The sequence below is a fragment of the Anas acuta genome, chromosome 1 (genome assembly GCF_963932015.1).
Source record: "Anas acuta chromosome 1, bAnaAcu1.1, whole genome shotgun sequence".
NCBI lineage: Eukaryota > Metazoa > Chordata > Aves > Anseriformes > Anatidae > Anas > Anas acuta.
In genome coordinates this window covers 169,560,290-169,581,830 of record NC_088979.1, presented here as the reverse complement: position 1 = coordinate 169,581,830, position 21,541 = coordinate 169,560,290, and the positions used below count along the sequence as shown (strand labels likewise).

The 21,541-nt window shown below is 41.1% G+C and overlaps 1 protein-coding gene across 3 annotated transcripts in view; it reads left to right on the top strand.

Moving 5' to 3' along the window:
- SRGAP1 (SLIT-ROBO Rho GTPase activating protein 1) overlaps positions 1 to 21,541 on the top strand; it is a 149,446-nt gene that overhangs the window by 114,248 nt on the left and 13,657 nt on the right. Inside the window, exons 12-18 of one of the 3 annotated variants that reach the window (XM_068669320.1) lie at positions 1,981 to 2,083; positions 6,011 to 6,071; positions 6,229 to 6,306; positions 7,888 to 8,022; positions 17,649 to 17,754; positions 20,239 to 20,463; positions 21,165 to 21,244. In XM_068669320.1, coding sequence (XP_068525421.1) covers positions 1,981 to 2,083; positions 6,011 to 6,071; positions 6,229 to 6,306; positions 7,888 to 8,022; positions 17,649 to 17,754; positions 20,239 to 20,463; positions 21,165 to 21,244 — 788 coding nt within the window. Of the gene's footprint in view, positions 1 to 1,980; positions 2,084 to 2,593; positions 2,628 to 6,010; positions 6,072 to 6,228; positions 6,307 to 7,887; positions 8,023 to 17,648; positions 17,755 to 20,238; positions 20,464 to 21,164; positions 21,245 to 21,541 lie in introns of those variants that run through there. The other 2 variants (XM_068669321.1, XR_011091955.1) reach the window with 2 other exon arrangements.

Genomic DNA, 21,541 nt, shown 5'->3' with positions numbered 1-21,541 from the left:
TGGTTGTGTAATGCCACACCTGTGAGGCTGCTTCCAGACATAAACACAGACAGGCATGCTGCAACCCCGAGGGCATCAGACTGTGAGTTTGCAGCTGCCACTTTCCTATATTGCTGCTTCTGGGCACCACCTTTCCCGTACTGCTGGCAGCAGGAACATCCAGACTAACCTTCCTGGTCTCTCTCTTCCCTGCCCTTTTCAGTCAATACATCCTTGCTCAGTGCCTTGTCTTGCTACTTTTTGTTTCCTGGATAGGAATGACTTTGCTGCCACCCCATATCTTGAATTAAAAACAAAGCAAAGCAAAACAAAACAACTACAACAACAAAATGAACAGAAGTTTTGCCCTTCCAGCTAAAAATCTGGATCAAGCTTTGGCTCTGCATTTGCTAGACCACTTGGTTTTGTATAATTTCTTCTGTCTGGCCCCCATGTTCCTGGGAACATCTCTACAGACTTAAGAGCTCCCTTCTTCCTCTTCCCACTGATTCATTGTCCATTTCAGCTCCATCAGCTGGACTTACTCACCTTCCTTCCTTACATGACCCCAGTTGAAAAGTGGTGACAAATTGGAGCATTCTTCCCAATTGCTGACATTGATTTTGAGACTATGACCCCAGATGCTACCAGCAGTACCTGGAAGTCAGCAAGGTTATGCCTAATGAGAAAAATGTTCTTCCCTGACTCCAAATTAGGTGACTCATCAGGCTCACCTCATCCTAAATTCCTTGTTCTGTAAGCAGAAAGAAAACAATGGATCTAGGCAATGATTTTACCTTAGTGAAGTGGAGGAACAGCTTGAAGCCCTGTTAACTGCTGTCTTCTCACACCCGGTCACTAAGAAAAAGAAGCTCTGAGGGAGAAGGTCCTCCCCATATGATCCCTGGGACAAGTTTCCCCACTCTGGGTAGGACCTATCCGTTACCCCAGGGTTTGGTTAAGTTTCCAGTCTGTAAGACATGCAAATGATAATGTTCTTTAAGATCAAAGTTAAAATGTAGAAGGGAAGAGGATATTCTTAAAGATGAATTTAAAATAAATAGCAGGTAGTACAAGAATGGACCAGAGTCCCACCACTTCATGTTTTATGATTTGAAGTAGTGCTCCTCACTGTTTCCCCAAAACCTTGTAATTTTTTACTGATTCCTGAGGAAGCCATAGAAACATTGGGCTGCTGATGCAGGGGCACTAGAGAAGCTGTTGGCATGGGGAGTGCCATGACACTCACAAAATAAGAAAAATATTTATTTCCTGTAATCTCTTTCAGTCATAGTCATCACATGCGTAACATCTAACATGCGAGGTGAATGTTTTGCAGACCAAAGTTTTGTGTGTTGTTTCTTTTCTTTTTTTCTGCTAGGCTGGTTTGGTTTATTTGTTCTACGTTGATAACATCCTTTTAATTCCTTTAGCTAATTTGCAAAGTGTTTCTTTCCCCGTGTAAAGATGCTGATGGTTGTATGTGGAAGGTTAAAGCTGCGTACTGTTGCTGGCTCGAGTTGAAAATGCAGAGTTTGGTTTTGAAGCATCTTGGGAGTGTGCTGAGTGGTTTCAATTTGAATTTGAAGCTGCTCTGGCAGGTAGCAACTTCTCTGCTTGAGGTGCTTCGAGTGCCCCATGTCCTGCCGCAGCTGGCAGCACCAATTCCAGTGTTGGCTGCACATTTCATGCATGACAGTGACAAGAAATGGCCATTGCAGTTGTGCCTTGTTTGGAATAAATGTGTATGGTAAAACTGTAAAACGGGTATTCATAAAGAATGTCAGTATTTATCCATAAGTAATGCATTTTTAATGGGGGAGCTCTTCAGTCTTTAATCATTGTGTTACAGTTAAATTTGATGGAAAGTCTCTGCTTGATAAGTGATGTGTTTATTTCTCCCTTTGCAATGCGCTGTTGTTTTGCCGTGACTTTACAGACATTTCGTTTTATTGTATGACTTAATTCTACTTGCTCAGTAATCATATTCCCTTCCCTTAGGCCTCCAAATCTTCCCCCTAAGCCCCAGAAACACAGGAAGCCCAGACCCCGATCACAGTATAGTGCTAAGTTGTTTAATGGTGATTTGGAGTCATTCATCAAGGTACTGGCACCAGCCGCTGGAGTGGCTGATCTCAACACTTCCTACTATAATGGTCACGGCCTCACGTGAGCTGAGGCAGATCATTATGTTTAAGTCTGTCCTGGGGCTCTTTTCTTTCCCAGTTGATCAATATAATACTTCCTGAAGTCAGAGGGAAAGAGGAGGATTCATTTCTCACAATAGTCTCCCTACAGTTTTGTTAATCAAGTAGGGGTAGGATTGGCAGCCTGGTGTTATTAGGAAACAGCATCGTATAGAAAATAGGGGATATAGCGGTGTACCCCACAACTTGGCACAGTTTCTGGCTTGCCATTTTAGTTACATTCAATATTCGAAGTCTATGAAGAAGCAGTATCATCCTGGGCTTGATATCCAGCTTTTGATTTCCTTTGACTTTAGGAATTTATTATATTGCGTGAAATTGTGATCACCACTATTACGGATCTTATATCTTTGCTGTATTTACTATCTTCTTCTTTCTCATACTTTTATTTCTAATAATGCTTCTAGCCGAGGCCGAAGGAACTCTCACACAAGACATCAGGTATAGTTCTGGTGAAAAGAGAACCATCTCTGCCTCACTCTCGGGTTTCATTCACGCCTGGCTCTAAATTAGTTCTTTCACTAAGCTGAAGGGGGAAGTTTGCATTAAGAAATGGTATTACGAGTACAGCAGGCAAAACTGAATTTGGCATAACTGCGGAGTGATTGTAGTCTTAAATGATGGATATTCCCTTATTCATTAACAAACACCTCCCCATCACAGTCAGTTAGTGGTTTTGGACACCAGCTGACAAAGATAAAGGAAAGCAAGCTTCAAAAAATATGTAGCAATACATTTATAAACGCAGTGAATGGAATTCCTGACTGCAAGCTCTGCGAACTGAATTTGAATGTTATATGTGTCCTTTTTTTTCTTTCTGTGCAGCATAGTTAGCAGCAAATATTTCGCAAAACAAATTCTGTGCTCAGTGGCACCAAAATAGTTTAGCCGTCTTTGAACTGAGCTTTCAACCAGCCTCAGTACAACTGTGTGGAAAAACTATGATTATTATTATGCTGGTGGTGCTGTGTTGTGCAAAGACTTCCAGGAAATCATCACTTGGTGCCAGAGATTAATATCATGAATGGTTTCTTGCTCAAGGGAGAAAGTAAGGAGAAAAAAACAATTCCACAGCAAAAAGGCCCTGCATTAGGGAAGAACAGAGGAAATTTGGAGAAATGCTACCCTGTCATTTTCTCTCACGCTGAAGAGGGTTGTACCACATGGCAGTGTGGGTGACTTGCAAGCGGAGAGTTCTACATAGTCTTTCAAAAGGAAAAAGTAGGTAGTTGTATGACAGATTTGGCAGTGTGGGAGCTAACCTAGGAAGTCATCCCTGCACAAAGAACGGGTCCTTCCTCATAGGGATGTGTCATTCTGACACACGAGGGGTTACACCTAGTGAAATACAGTATCACAGCAAATTGCTTTTTGTTCCATTTTTGCATCATCAGATGCAATAATTAGTCCCAAACGTACAGTCACTGACTACACACATCAGATTAAATTCACAGTAGCAGTAGGGTCACTGTTCTTGAATTTCACCAACACAAATTGTTACTTCAGACTTTTTTTTGTCATTAGATCCCAAATCCAAAGATTTTGGTTTATGTTATTTAAAAGAATCTCTTAACTATGAAGTTGTATGTGGTTCTGAGCAGATTCCCCCAAGAAACAAGTAAGAAAGTAATGTATTTGTAATTTCTTACTGCAAACACCATCTCTTCAGAGGCTTTACATTTATTGCATGAACCAGTGTACTAACAGGAGATATGGGTGCATGATGGGCATGTTTCTAATACTCTGCTTTTGTGGAGGGCCAGCGTGCTCAATGTCTGTGAAGATGACTGTGTATTCCTCATTTAGCAACTGACCTGTTCCATGTTTGTTTGTTTTTTTTTGTTCATCTCTTGCTGAATCATGACACTACTCAAACAGAAAGATATTAGTGGTTCTTGGCTAACCAGTGTTTGCTAGGTTTTGATCTAAAAGATAAACAAGCCACAACTTAAATAGCATCATTACTGTTACAGTCTTTTGTAAACCCCACTAAAACAATATGCAGTACACAGAAAAACGGGAGTTAGGTTGCCTCAGGAATTGCATTGTTTCATTACTTCAATGTGTGTTATTTTTCAAACGCTTTTTTTTAGTAGTTGGCTTTTCATCTGCTTGGGCTTAATTCATAAACTTCCTGTTAGTGTAATTTAGCATGAAAATGAGAAGGACTAGTAAGAAAAAATGTGTATGCTGAGTTACAGGGTGCCTTTGAATTCATGATTTTATAATACAGACTGGTTTTATATTAAACTTTCAAATGAATTAGTCAATTCTCTGAGCGCTTACATATTTGAAATTCATTTGGAAAGAAAAATTATAGCTTCTAAGATAAGAAATTTGAAGGTACCTATTATTTATGAAACAGTAATTTTTTCCAACACAAGCATAATTTTAATCATATGATTTGTATCTCTAATAGATATTTGATGACTTGTAGTCATTAATGTGCATGGGGTAAAACATCCATTTTTTAAAGTGCCAAAACAACTGAAGGACCGTGATGGTTCTTTTGGAAAATCAGCAGTTTGAAGGAAAAAGACAGCTCACTGAAAATTAGTGTGTAGTCATCCTCTCCCCCTACCACCACCAGCATTTTTTCTCCTCTATTAAAGCATCTCTATTTAACTAAAGATGATAATTAATGATATTTAACCTATAAGTTGGCTGCTGGACCATGGCTGAGATCCAGAGCTTTGATTCATTATTGGTCTATTGTCCCACGTGCCTGGTGACAGGACGAGGAGGAATGGGCTAAAATTGCACCAGGGAAGGTTTAGGTTGGATATTAGGAAGAACTTCTTTACTGGAAGGGTTGTGAGGCATTGGAATGGGCTGCCCAGGGAAGTGGTGGAGTCACCATCCATGGAGGTCTTTAAAAGACGTTTAGATGTAGATCTTAGGGATATGGTTTAGTGGAGGACTTGTTAGTGTTAGGTCAGAGGTTGGACTCAGTGATCTTGGAGGTCTCTTCCAACCTAGATGATTCAGTGATTCTGCCAGTTGAAGGTGGGGAGGAGCAGGCTGTGACCTCCCTTTCCCAATGCCTTTGTGCTGAAGGGGCAGCTAACCAATGTTCCTAACTCAAAGTGGCTGCAGTTCACCATTCAGTGTATTACCAGAGTTAGTGCAGCCTGAAATAATGTGCCAAGACATCATCTGCTGTATTTTAGGATACAGAAATCAGGAGGGAGGTCAGGAGGGAGACAGCTAGTAAGTGCCCCATGCAATGTCATTGGGTAGCTCATCTCCAAGAACTTTTCTGATAGTCCAGCAGATCCAGAGAAGACTTTGTCAACTGTTTATTGACAATAACTTTTAGCAAACAAAAAGAGCACCTCCAGGAATTACACCCTATGTAATTAGGCCCACGTAAGATTTTTTCCTCTGGGGAAAAATGGGGTAAGTTAAATAAATGCAGAAGGATCATCTTCTTCATGGAGTATTATTGTCAATAATAAACTAAAGGCAAATTCACTGCTTTAACTCATTTTGCTTCAAAAATCTAAAATAAATGCATGAGCTTAGATGTCACATACAGTGTTAGCCGGATACAGTGGCAGAGTTAGAGAACGAAGTTTGTGAATTTCCTGATTCAATTATTTTCATTAAGAACCTTAATCCTTTCTCTTCACCTGTTCCTTTCCCTCCGTCCCTAAATGGGATGAGAATTCTGTTAGATATTATATATTTTCTTATGTGTTTTTTTGGCAGCACTGTATGTCCATCTGGATTGACCAAGAAAACCCATTTTCACATTCATTCCAGAGTAGGGAGGTTTCCTTTTTCACATCTGCAGTACACTCTTTCTTCTCTTGCTTTTCCAGGATTCAGGACAAGTCATTCCTCTCATTGTGGAAAGCTGTATCAGATTTATCAATTTATATGGTAAGCAATGGAATGTGTTATGTCATATCATTACTGAAGTTAGCCGTGCATGTTTTGCATGATGCATTTACAGCTACAGCTTTGTTTTAAAACTAGAGGTGAAAAGTATTTATAAAATAGATTAATTTCCCACCGTTGTCTCCCATCTTTGCTGCAGGTCTTCAGCATCAGGGAATTTTTAGAGTGTCTGGTTCCCAGGTGGAAGTCAATGATATTAAAAATTCATTTGAGAGAGGTAATTGCATTTTCACTTATTCAAGCTCCTTAATATCTGACACTTAAAATGTTTTTAATTCTAATTACTTTCTTGTCTGTTTAAGAATTTTGTTCACTTTTTGTAATACACCTTAAACTTTGCACTGTCATATGCTTAAAGGTGAAGTATAATGATGACACATACATGTTTTTCTCATACTATGTCAGGAGCTTGGGGTTGTTTTTGTGTAGACGTTCATGTGTCTCTTGGATTAGTCTTTTGTTATGGTAAACTGCAAGGAAAAGTTAGTCTTTATTTTATTGTAAAGATCCTCAAAAAGGAAAGATTATGTTTTTAATTACATTCAAGAGACTACTTAATGCAATTTGAGAATGCTGTTGCTTGATCTTCTGGAATATGAGTGCTCGAGTTCCTAGTCCCTCTGCCAAAGTGACATCATGATCAGTGCAAATACAGGATCAATACAAATACAGGCTGTGAAAGAGCTGTTCCATTTTTAACCACGGTTTTCGTTCCTCAAGGAAACTTCAGCCCCAGAGGAGGAATTATGGGAAAGATACCAGGAATTGAAAATGATTTTTTACACATGAATGTAAAATGAAACAGCAAACCTAGGATTCCTCTGCTAGGGGAGACAGGATCCAGGGCATTTCCAATCAAATCCCCCACTTACATTAAAGCAACACTAGTTACTTAGTTTTGTTTGTTTGTTTGTTTCATCTTACATTCTCTTTTCATGGGTTTTGGAACCTTTTTTTTTTTTTTTTCTTATTAGTTTCCAGAAGAAACTTTTGCAGATCATCTGCTAATGAGAAAACTCTTCAAGGAATAAACGTTATGACTAAAAGCATGAAAAAAGATGCCCAGTATTTTTCTCCCTAATATTAGTTGCATATCTTGTTCAACTTGATCTGGTCCTTAACAAGATAGATGAAGAAGCTGTTTTTACATGCTAAGTTAGGGCGTGTTCTCCTGCTCTACAACTTCTGCATCTGCCTTGTTGTTCAGTGCTTCTAGGTAGTGTTAGTCTGGAAAGTGCATACATTTTAAAATGTTTCAAAATAAAGATTAAGTCTTTAAAATAGGTCAATCATGGGCCTTAGGTTTTCAGCTTCCATAAAGTCTTTTCACTGAATGGTTGTAAATATTCCTGAATGCTTTAGTTTTAAATAATGAAGACAAATTTGCAATTCAAAGAGTTAGATAATCCATTTGTTTTATGTAAGCTCCCAAAGAATAGTCTGAGAAACTCTATTCAGTTAAGAACATACAGCTTTTGTATTTTACTACTAGTAAATCATAGCATGTTCATAAATACCTGGTTGGAAGTTCAGGACTTAAGAGATCACTACGTTATGTAACGTAAAGGAAGCTTTATTTAGGCTACTGTTTTCAGTGTAATTTCTACAGTGAAAGGCCTGGGATTTCTAAAGCAATGTTTATTATCTTACTTGAATGCTTGTCTTGTCACCTCCCACATAGTAAAAACAAAACAAAAAAAAAAAAAAAGAAACAAAGAAAAAAAGTCATTCATTTATAAAAATGTTGCATGCAAGAATGCTCCTGCATGTGTTTGATTCACTTTATTTACTTTTTAAGGTGAAAATCCTTTGGCAGATGACCAAAGTAACCACGACATTAACTCAGTTGCTGGAGTACTGAAGCTCTATTTCCGAGGGCTGGAAAATCCTGTCTTTCCTAAGGAAAGATTTAATGATCTTATTTCTTGTATCAGTAAGTAGAAACCTCTATTTATTTCTCGATATAATTTTACTTTCATATATACAATAGCAGCCTGAAAAGAGAGCTATCTTCACAGATTTTTCTGAGACAATTTGTTTGCCATCTGTAACAGTCTGGGTCAGTTATTAGTCATACTTGCAGCTGTGGTTGTTCCCTTTTTCCAGTGGGATTAATGTACAGTGCAACTCTTTGTTTAATAGAGCAGGAAGAAAACCTTTTGGTATACAGGAGATAGTTAAATTTATACGCATTATTATTTTCCTCTGTGCACTGAGGCAGACGGAAGGGGATGAAGTCATGACCATGCAAACAGTGTATGTTACATTTCACAAAGGTTTTCATGCCCTACAGCTTGGAGTCAGTGCTGGTGAATAAGTAACTAGTCGCTTGGCATTGCATGGTTCCTTTGTTGTGCTTAGCTTAAAAACCCAGGTCCAACCAACAGGAAAACTATTCAGTGCAAGAACAGAAGGAAGCAGCTGAATATTGTCTGCAGAAGAGCCCAGTCTGCCTTCCAGCACACAAGAATTGCCAAGTTGTAATGGGATGCCCAAGAGGAGCAGCGTATGGGTCTGTGTGCTGCTGGTGTTCATAGCTGGACGCTGAAAGGTTGTAGTAATTTAGGAAGTTCTCAGTGGATGGCTGAATTGCTCTGGCATGCACAAAACCTTTTCCAGTTCACAGATCCCTGCAGATGTTCAGGAGGTGTGAGGCCAAACCAACCATCAGTAGGCTTTCTGTTCCCTGCGGGTCCATCAGAAGTAGTCAGAGGTCCTAGCTTTGTGGAAGAATTTCCTCCTCTGAACCCTTCCTTTGTAAACTGCTTATTTCAGCCAAATGGAGCCAGTGGACAGTTTCACAGGTAACAAGGGCCAGTCCTTTTGGAATACTAATCAGGGCAGGCTCTCTGAACTGTGCCATTTTGGCAAAGGAGACAGCCCCGCAGTCAGGACAGCAGACTGGTGTGTTCCCAGTGATCCAGGCTGGCGAGCAGATGGGCTTTTCTGCTCCATGCCAGGGGGAACCCCACACGTGTGGTTTCCTTCCCAGACAGGGAGGACTGCAGTAATTCAGCCTGGAGGTTACAAGTGTGTGGATTGCTGGGATCAGTTCTGTGTGCAATGTTATGGTTTTTGTCCGACAGACATGCGTGATTTTCTGCGGCTGTTGCTATTCACAGCCTCAGTGGTTCTGAAGAGTCCTGAAGGACCTTAACACTGCAGTTGAACAGTCTGATACCACACTAAGGAGGATGCTGAGACAGGCACCCTCATTTTGGAAAGCATAATCTTGGTACTGCCTGAGCTCAGCTTTAGCTAACCGTAATGTCACAGCCCAGAAAATGTCTGTGAGTCATAGAAATTGAAATCTAAAGTGGGATCGTTTTGACTGAGTGATTTTCAGCATGACAGGGGTGATGGAACTTTACCTAATAATTCTGTGCTGATTTCCATAACTTGTGGATGAATTAAAGCATGTCTGCTGGTAAAATGTATTGATTTAATGGCTTCAGTTGACAGAAAATCTACTGTATTCTTAGATAAGCTGTTCAAAAGATTAATCACTTTCATCATTAACATTTGTACAAGATTTTCTTTTCAAAATTTCTGCTATCAGACTCTACCCTTTGGATCTCTTTATGACTCCATTATTTTGACTAAGCAATAGGAAAATTGAGATGGTGATTCTTATATGTGGAGATAGTATATGTGTTATTATAGGCCATATAGTCAGTAGAGTTGCACTCCACTGTGTTCACAGAATCATCATAGAACAGGTTGGGTTGGAAGGGACCTCAAAGCCCACCCAGCTCCAACCCCCTGCCATGGCAGGGACACCTCCCACCAGCCCAGGTTGCCCAAAGCCCCATCCAGCCTGGACTTGAGCATCTCCAGGGATGGGGCACCCACAGCTGCTCTGGGCAGCCTGTGCCAGGGCCTCACCACCCTCTGAGTGAAGGATGTCCTCTTTATATCTAATCTAAACCTGCCCTCTTTTAGTTTAAAACCATCCACCTTTGTCCTATCACTGCACCCCCTGACAAAGAGTCCTTCCCCAGCTTTCCTGCAGGTCCCCTTTAGGTACAGGAAGGCCACTGTAAGGTCTCCCTGGAGCCTTCTCTTCTCCAGGCTGAACAACCCCAACTTCCTCAGCCTGTCTCCATAGGAGAGGTGCTCCAGCCCTCTGAGGATCCTCGTGGCCCTCCTCTGGAGCATTACAGGGGAAGAGATGTCACCATCTGATTCTGGTTTAGACTGCCTGTTCTCTGAGGCTCTGCTAAGCCTGGATTATCAGCCCTGTAACATCTTGTCAAAACAAGGTGTAGTGACTGAGTTCTGCTGGATTTGACTTGTACTGTTGCGATTGCAAAAAATAAAGAAATTTTGTTCACGATAACGTTTGCTATGAGTCCCAGATATATTTCTGACAGGTTTTGGAGGAAGACAGATATTTACACAAGAGAGAGCGGGGCTGTGTTGTTTGGTTTGGTTTCCACGAGGTTATCTTCAGGGGCACTCCGAAACAACACGTCAATGCCCCCCTTCAGTGGAGGGAGAAGACATAAAACTGGAATTCAGCTGGACAAAAGGGATTTTTGTTTTGAACATGTTGGGGTGGTTTTACTTTGTGTTGTCACAGTGGGAGTTTTGAATGTGGTGTGATCAGAGAAAGAAACAGCTCTTGTACCTTGTATCCACAGCCAGCTCCAGAATCACACACTGCGAATAGTGAGCTGTGTGTCTGCATCTTCTGATTATCTGAGAGGAGCCTGGGGTGGCCTGTTTTTACAGCTGTGTACCTAGTCTGTGTGCTTCGTTAACTGGCCCACTACTTCCAGGGAATAAGATGCTTTTTTTATTTGGAAAAAAAACAGCAAGCATTTCAGAATATACTACCTGTCACCATTCAATTTAAATAGAACCTGCATGGCACGTAACATTAGAAACTGTCTGTCTCAAAGGCTTTCCATTGCTATCCATTGCTCTCTTTCAACCCTAACACTTCATATATCTTGCAAAAAGGAAGACAGTCGAGGCAAGATTTTTTCTACCACTACAGACTTTGAACCTGTCATAGCTGTGTTAGTTTATTTTTCTGTGCCCACACGGCCCTCGTACACCAGTTTCCTCACCTACCAAGTGTCTTGGTCTTCATTTTTGTGGGAGATGGGAGAGGCTCCATTTCCCTTGTGAGAACAGAGGTTACCACAACTTCTGTAGGTCACAACCAAGTGTGTTAAGACCAGAAAGCAATCACATTTTTATTTAAAAGGATTTAAGTACTCTTAATGCTTATTGCATTTGCTTCCTGATGAACAGTGAGAAAAAGAGTAAACATTAAGTTGTTTTCAAATGTGTTTTTTTTTTTTAGATAAATACCAGTGTGCTTTTGTTAATTGGTGGCAGAAATTGCTATTAAAAGAGGGACAGGAAAAAAAATATAAATAAAGTTAATCTTCGTGTAAAACTTTGTGAGGGCAGAATGTCACGCATTTTATATGGAAATGAAATGTTGCCTCTTGAAACTGAAATACTTAGTTATGGATGTCAAGCATAATTGAGGTTACAGCTGCAAAATGAACCTTTCCTCAGCACAGCCACTGAGGAATTCCTTTACATTTATGCATATATTTTCAATGAAATAGACCATTGTGATTTAATGCTTTCCCTTTTGGAAATACATTGGAAGTAGTGCAAAACGACTGACTTTTAGGACAATTTGTTTTAATTAGACTCATGAGAACAGTGTTACTCTGTTGGGGCTTATGAACTATTTTAGCTAAAATTGGGTCCAAATTCTGACTTCTCCAGAGCAAGCATGAAAGGTAGGGCAGAACATAAAGAATCCATTTCATTATGGGTCATGAGTCTACATTCCCAGCGAAGGTAGTGGCCACGATTGCTCAGAGCAGCACTCCTCAATCCAGCAGGTAAAACGGGGTGGTGAGGAAGGGAGGAGAGTTGTGCTGTGCTTCTTTTCTGCCCTGTTGTAGAAACAGGTTGGGCCAAACATACACAAAATACTTGTAACAGGAGTTGCAGGTAGGCAGAGGGTACTGAAGCTGTGCTGAATGCTTGCCGTAGTTCACCTTCACTGCTTGAGGACTGCAGTTCCTCTCCTGGTGTGAGTTCTTGTACGTGTTCATAATAGTTGATTTCCATATACATACCTGTGCAATTGTGGCCGTGGACTCACCTCAGCTGCCCAGACTGTTTAGCTTCTGCCGGAGTCATTAAAATTCTTGGTTTCATCTCCCTTGCCTTAAATTTGATATACTAAGATGCCAGGGTGGATGAAAATTTACATATTTCTTCCTTCTAATGTTCATCATTTTGATCCCTTGCAGCCAGCAGTGTGCATTTTCTTCCACACATAAATATTATGTAAGAAATTGATTTTACTGCTTTTCCAGACTATTACTTTAAAAGTTAAAAACTGTATTAGGAGTTGTCAGCTCTTCCTGAAAAAGTTTCTACAACATTACAACTGTTTCTTTCCCCGAGTGACAGTGGATACCATTGTGTTTGTCCTCCTGCAATGCCTTCATAAATAGATATGAAGCAGCGGTAAATGGCATTGCTGAGTTAATATATACGTATCTTTGAGTTGTATTGGGCTCATCTACCAAAGTGGAAAGAGGCACAAATTGCTAAGTTCAGCACTAATTCATATTCTCGTAGATTACCTGTCAGCTGCAAATTGACCATAAAAATTGCATCTGCAAGTGTAACTCATTCCCATTTGATGTTCAATGTGTGTGTAAAGGAAGCATTAGGCACTCATTCTGTTACTAGTAGGTGTCACTCCAAGTCGAAGGAGTCTGTCACCCCCACACAGCAGCACCACATTGGATTTTATCCTTCAAATCAGTGATCCTAAAGGAGAGATCTTACATTACCATTATTTGCTTTCTTCTTCCTCCGTTACACCACCTTTGCCTGTGAAATATGCTTAGCTTGCACAGTACTGGCTATGAGGTTAGCACGATTTGGTCCTTGCTGAGAGCAGTTTTCTCCTTCCACATGTTCTGATCAATAGTATCTTCCCTTTGCAAATGTGTGCATGTGGCCAGTGCACTTGTAGTATCTACAACTAAACTGGATGATCAAGGCTTGTAGCTGTCCAGTTGGCCCAGAGTATTTGGGAGCAACTGCAATTGCTGTCTTGCAGAAGTCTTTTGTTCTCCATCACCAAAGCACTGAATTAATATATGTTTGAATATTTATTGCCTTTTACATGCTCCACTACTTCATGATTATTACTTAATTAAACTTCAATTTGACTTACATTTTCTTAATGTTATTTAGGATGCATGTATCCCTGCCTTCATTTATAACTCGGTCTTGTTTTATTTGCATTTGGGGACTTCTGTTAGTAATTATGTTTTCTTCCCTCGTAAGCTTCCTTTCCTCTTCAGAGGCAGATTGTTCACTTTAATCTGTTTCACATTAGAGTCTACCTTGGCAAAAACCTCGTCATGAGTCAACTCATCATCAGTCAGGTGGTTAAAATACGTTATTTCTCAAGCAAGAGAAAAGCGTGCACTCATTGACTCAGTGTAACTCTGCAGTAAGCAAAGGTGGCACCTCAAGCAAAGGTGGCACCTCCTCTCCAAAATGGGTTCCAGTGTTTCGTCTTTCCTGGAGATTGAAAATCACATCTTTACAGGAGGGTTGAGTAGCTAGGATTTATGCCCATCTCCTGCTGCTGGGAAGTGGACCTTAGCCTGTGGCTGATAAAGAGGCAGCTAGCTGATACTTTTTTTTCATTTATGCAGTGACAGGAGTAAGCTGGATTCATTCTCCTCGTTGTGGATTTGACCCTCATGGCTGAGACAGGTCTGGATGTAGGTGTGTCAGACAGGAGCTCCAAAAAATTTGCTCTGCTCTGAGACATGGGAAAGAGAAAATAAATAATTGTCTCTAATATTTATTTTTAACCAGTGGTAGTCTTGATTTGAGGTTGGTATTTGTGTGTCCTTCACACAGATCTCCCTTCCCTGCCATAGTTAGAGAAAACACCATAGTTCTGGGTTTGGCCTTGCCAGAGGCTTATCCCTTGCTTGTGCTTGAGAATGGGAATCAAATCATATCATTGGAATAATTAATCAGTTTTCAAGTTTCCTGATTTCTATTTTTGTTTGACAACTATTGCATTATTTGGACAAGTTCTGTAATATCAGTACTTCAGTTTTCTTAGCTGAAAAGTGGGAGATTCCTTTCCGTGTGCTGAGGTGGGAGTAACAGCAGTTCTTGAAAATCAGAGTAATACAGAGAGCCTCAGCCTCCAACAGGAGCACTAGGAGAGGGAAGACACTGTTATATACACTCTGGTACTAGGAGGACACAGAGGCAATACACTTTAGTACTGGGACTGCCGGTGGTTCCTTGCAGCAGCCGGTTTGTAGCCTGGATGGCCATTTGCTCTTGGGGTCCTCTTTGGCCATGCAGGCTGTGTAGGCAAAGCAAAGCTATGCTTTCTCTTTCCTCTGCATGGGAAACAGCAGAGCTGCAAATTCTTTCTGTCTGGATGCAGAAAGAGCTCTCTGTATTCATTCCTTCTTTCCCACATAGCCAAATACCCATGCACTGCATGCACACAAGCAACTATTAAATTTGGCTCCTCATTTAAAAGCAGCATGCAAATACATTACTTCGTATCTCCTTTAAACAGAGTCAGTGCTAAGAAAGATAAACAAGCCTTTTGAAATAGTGCGGAAAGCACACAAACTTACCCCTTGGCAGAGGTTTGGGTTTTCAATAAAGGGGCTTTCACAGAAACTGCGACTGGGCTACTAGGAAGGTATCAGCAACGCACACGCCTCGGCCTTGCATCTGCAGCTTGTAACAGCTTCAGCGTGGAGGTGACCTGCCAGCAGCAGTAATGCCCCTACTAGGGCAACTGGGAGAGCTCAGCACATGGACGCACATCCAAATTCTCTGTGCCTCCTCTGCTGGTCCGTGGTGCCTACAGGGACCGGTTCCTGACTCACACATCCTGTCAGCCATGCCTGGGAGCTGCCTGAAGAGCTGCATTTGGCACAAAGCAGAGACTCTCCTTTAGAGAGTGTGACGGCTTCTGTGCGGTACCTGCCTGCCAGTGTTGAGGCTGTGTCCCGTGCTGGTTTTTGTTTATTAGTTCTGACAAAGCCATCACACCCGGGTGGGCAGCACACTGCTGGAACGAGCCACCAGACCCACCTGGGAGTCAGGCCAGTGCATTTCTCAGGCCAGTGCTGGTGTGAGTTCAGTGGTGACTGAACCTGGGTCAGGGCAGGTCTCCAGAAGTGGGTGGAAGAGGCAGGGCTGCAGCACGAGGAATCAGCCTGAAGAGGTTTTAATGCAGAAAGCAGATCTGTGTCACAACTTCTCTCCAGCTTCCCATGTCCAGCACACAGGGTGGAGAGGCTCGGGAGAAGATGAGCCACGTCACTGCACAGACGTGCTGCCAAGGCAGGAGTGTTGAAAGAAGTAATTAATGCACCTTGCTACCTGAACCCCATTCTGTAAAAAATCCACATAGACACAGGCTCAGAACCACCAAAACCTACAAAGATTCACAGACAGGCTTGGCAGGGGGAAGGTCGGGTGAGTTGGAGACCACAAGGCACCACTAGCAGTAACGACTGCTGCTTCTGCTGGAGGAACGGGAACTGAAGATATGGTCAGGCTCCTTCCACTGAGAGCTCCTGGGTTTAGGCAGGTGGAGAAAAGCCTCGTGCTAAAAACAGTGACCATGAGCAGTGCAGAAGAGTAACATGGCACTCCAGAGCAGAAGTGAAGCTGCGTAGCATTAGCATGTCTGAGATGTGGCATGCCCTGAGAAGAGAGAGAGGAGAATTTCAATTGCTCCGCGGATCCTAAATGTGCAAACAGCTCCCAGGCATAGCAGGTCCCTGCCAAGGACTCCTGTCCCTAACCAGTAACCAGAAATACTTCTTTTTGATTTATATAGTTCAAGCTTAACAGAAACATAAAAATAAATTTCAAGTCCCGTATTCCATTTGAGGAAATGTAATGGCTTGAAGTGATTTTCAGCTAGAGCTTTGGTTCAGTGTGACTCATTAGGTTATAAATTACACAACATGACAGCAGCCTTTTTCCCCATGAGTTTTGATGCAGTCAGTGGTAGCTCACCAGGGCCAGGATTCCAGTGTTCACCTATAGGATTTTTCCTCCTGCAACTGCTTCTCTTTGCTATTTCTGTGCTGAATGCCACAATCCAAATGGATTTCCTTTATACCAGCAATGGTGGACAGGTCTGTTTCTGCAGAGACTCCCAAGAAGCTGTTTCACCCCATCCCCAAATCTTCTGCTCCCCAGCCCATTAGTGGTACTGAGCCAGGGGATCTCCCATAAGCGCAGATGTAGGAACAGCTTTTGCCCCTTAGTTTACTACACTGTCATTTCCTAATGAAGTGCAGCACTGCTCTGTGGTAGACAGAAGTCTCTCAGCTGATACTCTTCTTATGCTTCATTCTTGGTACCAAAATACTAATTACTAGACACCAGTAGGTCTTCTAAGAAACTAAGTCAACACACACTTTGCATCTACAAATAAATGCTGGTTGGGAGAAATAGCCATACCAGAGAGCAGGAATAAACACCAAGAACTCTGAGTACAGTTAGCACATTTTAATATATTTATTTTAAATGTCTACTGTTAAATATAACTTTTTTGATTCAAATGTGTTTTTTTTTAACTATTGGCATCAGCTCCTGTTTCTCATTTCCAGATTTTTGAATATCCTTGTCAATGGCAGTGGGCAGTATTTCTCATCTAGTCTACTACGATTTTCCCTAGACATTGTTAACTGTAGCATTCTTTCTTGGTTAACAGAAAGAGCATAACTGAAATTTTAGGTTGTTTCTGACAATGGCTTTTATGTAGAAGACACATTGAGTAAAAACTTTACAGATTACTTGTTTTGAAATATAATTTCTTTTATCCCATCACTACCCCACTTGCAGTCACATAATCTTTCTGACCAGCATAGGAAATAGTGCATCCTTGTTACAAAATATTGAGAACTGATGCTTTTATTAAGCTGACTTTGTTTTGCCTGCTTCAGAAGAATTTTGGTGGATTGCTATAAAATCAATCAGGAAGGTACATGGGATCTTTGTGTTTGTTGTCTACACCCCAAACAACTTAAGACCTTTCTCCTACTTTGTCTATTAAAATTTATAGAATTATAGCCAGACGGTTCATTAAGAAAACTAATTAGACAAGCTCACAGATAAGAATATTGTATCGGATATCCATATTCAAATGAATGAGTTCAATGAGAATGAACCTGTATTCAAAACTGATGGCAAGCATGTTCCCTCAGGTTATTTATGTTCTGATATTTTGGTTTCATGAGCTGTCTAGCTCAGCAAATGGCACAGGGTTTGGGAGATTTGCCACTTCTTATAATTAAAGACACTATTTGGATATTATGTGATTTGAATAAGAGGAGGGAAGACTTTCAGGTATTATTTTTCTAATAATACAAAATGAGAAGATATTGTCCAGGGACATGTTGAGTCAAGAGTCAAATTAAGTAAAATGACTAAATGTTATTTTAGACCATAATATGAAAGGGAATTTAAAATACTCTCTTCTGTTTACAGGAATAGACAATCTCTATGAGAGGGCTCTTCACATCCGCAAACTCCTCCTCACTTTGCCCAGGTCGGTCCTTATAGTGATGAGATACCTCTTTGCCTTCCTCAACCAGTAAGTGCTTTATAATTCCTGGAGGTACCGTACCTTTATCTGCCTTCCTCTGCTGGTATCGACATTCTTTGCATTTACTTATATTCTATGTATAGTTTACATTGAAGCTCCATTTAACACAAAAGATGATCTTCTAATTGGCAATGAAAATATGTGGAAAATGCCAGTTTTCATTCAAATTAAAAATCCATTTGTCCAACAATGAGCAAGGTTGTAATAAGACAGATTAAAGTGATATCTGAAATGGGGAGTGCAGGCTACAGTGATATAGCAAGAAAAACAACAAATATGAGTTGTAGTTAAATTTAAAATAATTTATATAATTTATTTATTTTTTTCCTCATCTAAAGATGGTTGTAATTTCCTGATGGGAAATTAAACAGTATATTCAGGCAAAACAGGCCCTACAATCTAGCCATTTGATGCTAGGCACTGCCAGGGTGAGATATGTATTTCTTCGTCTATTCCCTGGTAGTGGGGCTACCAGCACAGAGAACGTGTATCCCTGTGTATGCTTTAGTATAAACTGGATGGATCCTGGCACTGCAAAACACAGGCAGCTGCTGGAAGGAGGGGTGTGTAAGAAGGGGAGAGAGGTGTTCATGTCTTTATGACACCAAAAAAACTATTTTATTCTCAGAGGGAAAATAGAAGACTGTTTGGGTGACTACTCTGTGTTTCTCTTTCCAACCCTTCATAGCCCTCTCTGGTTTTGCTGAGACCGGTATTTTCACTGCAAACTTTTCTTCCTGTGCACTTTGCCCTGATTCTGGCTCTTTTCTTTCTGCTGTCATGTTGTCTGTTTCCCCTTATATCTGTTTTTTTATTGCCTTTTTCCTCTTTTTTTTTTCTTTCTCTAAATTTTCCCCCTGCTGATTCATTCTGTCTATGCTACCTTCCCCATTTCATCCTTTCTGTCTGTTCCTATAGAAACAGGGTCTTTTCAGCCAGGTTATGTGTGTGTGCCTGCATTTACAGCTGTTCCTATTTCCTTTCTTCTAGTAATTCATGAACCACTTTCAGTCAACATTTAAAAGAGAGGCAGAGATCCAAAGTTTTGTGAAAGTAACTATTCACTGAAAACATGAATTCGTCCCTCAGTAGTGACACCACGTAAATAGCTCAAAAGCTTACATTGCAGCTTCTTCTCCACTTCGACATATCAGTTACACAAGGTTGTACTTACTACATGGTCATGTTAGCTACATCTATGCTTTCTACCCAGGAATGCAATTCAGAAAGAAGGTTAAATCTCTTTCTGCACCCAGGCTGCCTCTGGTGCAACCACAGAAGAAAAACATTCCCATAGTCTGACTTCCTGCAAATCCATTTCTGCTTTTTGCATATGTTCATGTGACCTGTTTGGCCACATGAAGTCATCACACCCCATGGCTTGAAGTCATCTGGTCTAGCCCCCTGCTCAAAGCTTCCAAAGTTAGATCAAGTTGCTCAAGGCCTTATCCAGCCAACTATCTCGAAGGGCAAACAACACACAGCTTCTCTGAGTAGTCTGAGCCAGTGCTTGGTCACCCTTATACTGAAAAATTTTCTTCCCGCTTTCAGTTGGAATATCCCTTGCTGTGACTGGCAGCTGTTGCCTCTCATCCCTTTGCTGTGTACCTCCAAGAAGAGTCTGTCTCTCTCGTGCTTGTAATTTTGGTGGTCGAAGATTGCAGCTAGATTCCCCTTCTCTCCTTAAGGCTGAACAAACCCAGTGCTGTTGATCTCACTTTGTACACCAGATGCTCCAGCTCCCTAACTGCACCAGTGGACCTTTTCTGGACTTGCACCAGTGTGTCAGTTTCTCAAAACTAGACCCGGCACCTCGTGTACATCATTGTGAGTGCCAAGTGGAGCGGAGTCAGTTCCCTTGACCTGCTGGTTTTGCTTTTCCTAATGCAGCCATGTGTGCAACTAGCCTTTATCACCAGAGGACACACTTCTGAATCACAAGTAACTTCTCGTACAAGCCTCCAGTGTTTTTCACTGGGAGCTGCTACGCAGCAGTCAGCTCCAGACTGCAGTAAAGTACCTTTCACTCCTTTGTATTCATCCTTGTTGAACTTGATGAAGTCCCTGTTAATCCAGCCCTCCATTTTGTCAAGGTCCTTCCAAATGACAACCCTGCCCTTTATTGTATCTGCTGCTCCCCACAGTGTGGCATCATCTGCAAGTTGGCCTCCAAGGATAAGCACCAATGAGATAGAAGCAGCAGCAGTTGGTGCATTTTATATTAGCCCATTAGGTCAGTGTATGCTAAATACGCTAGTGTAGGAACACATACATATACATGTACATACAGGTGTGTGGTATAATGTATATAACCTATTGAAGAAATCCCCTTTTATGTTTTGTTACGTAGGGTTGTGTCAAAGAGAACAGGAAATCTCTGAATGGGGATGGAAAATGAAGTTTCTCCAGTTTTCCAGATAAGGTTAGTTACAGTGGAAAAGTCAATTTTTCTTGATTTTTCTTTTTTAACAGCCTTTCGCAGTACAGTGATGAAAACATGATGGATCCATACAACCTGGCCATTTGTTTTGGGCCAACCCTGATGCCTGTTCCAGACATACAAGACCAGGTGTCTTGTCAGGCACACGTGAATGAGATAATCAAAACTATCATCATCCATCATGAGGCTATTTTTCCAGATGCTAAGGAACTTGATGGCCCAGTGTACGAAAAATGCATGGCTGGAGATGACTACTGGTAAGTCAGAATATTATCCTTCTTTCTCCTTAATGAAATCATTAGACTGATTGCCTGGACAACTCCTGTGATATAGAATAGCTGTCACACACAATAGAAGTATGGAAATAAATGAGAAATAAATGAGAAGAGCATTTATGTTCACATAGAAAAGTGTTAGCTGTAAAACACATGAAGTAAAAGCAATTATGGTGAGACTCCCTACAATATTTTCTGGAAGAAGATACCCTTGTATTCAGCCAGATGATGCCAGAATTCCCAGTGTACTACACAAAGCCCACAGCCAGATAGGCTGTCTGACTGAGAACCACCAGTTCACAAGAAACATGAACAACTTAGATTTCAGTTTGTGATGCCTTCCCCCTGCTCCTTCCCTCTCTGAGCCACACACTTTTCATAAATGAAGGGATTCCATGGTTCTGATAACTTCTTAATAACAGAAGTTACCTGAAGCAGAGGTATGTAGACTTACCCAGCAATTGTGTATCCCTCGTATGTCATGCAGATCATGCTGTATACATCTTTACAAAATTATAAGAATAATTTTAATTGGCATGGGAGTGACATGTCTTTGATATGCGTGGAAAACATCAGTTACCCCCAATGGACTGCAAAGGAAAGGGGCTGGGGTTTAATGCCCATTGAAGCATCCTTTTCATGCTCTGGTTTCTCTTTCTGCTTGACCTTTTGTTTCCCTCCAGTGACAGCCCATACAGCGAACATGGTACATTAGAGGAAGTGGACCAGGATGCTAGTACAGAGCCCCATACCAGTGAAGATGGTATGTGCATTACGTTATTGTGTATTCCATACGAGTAAGTCTTACAGGTGTGTTATGTAGGAGACCTTCCTTTCCTAGTTGTGTCTTATTTGAAGCACAAGGATTTCAGTCCCGGTGCGCTGTAGCAAAAACAGCATTTTTAATCTCTTGTGTTCTTTTTCACTCTGATGCATCTGTGTTTGGCCAGCTGTTTCCTTGTCATCTCCTGGTTTGTCCAGGCACAGGAAGGGCAAGACAGAAACTGTTTGAGTCAGCACATACTATTTTCTGATATAAAGTTACTTTTAGCGACTCTTT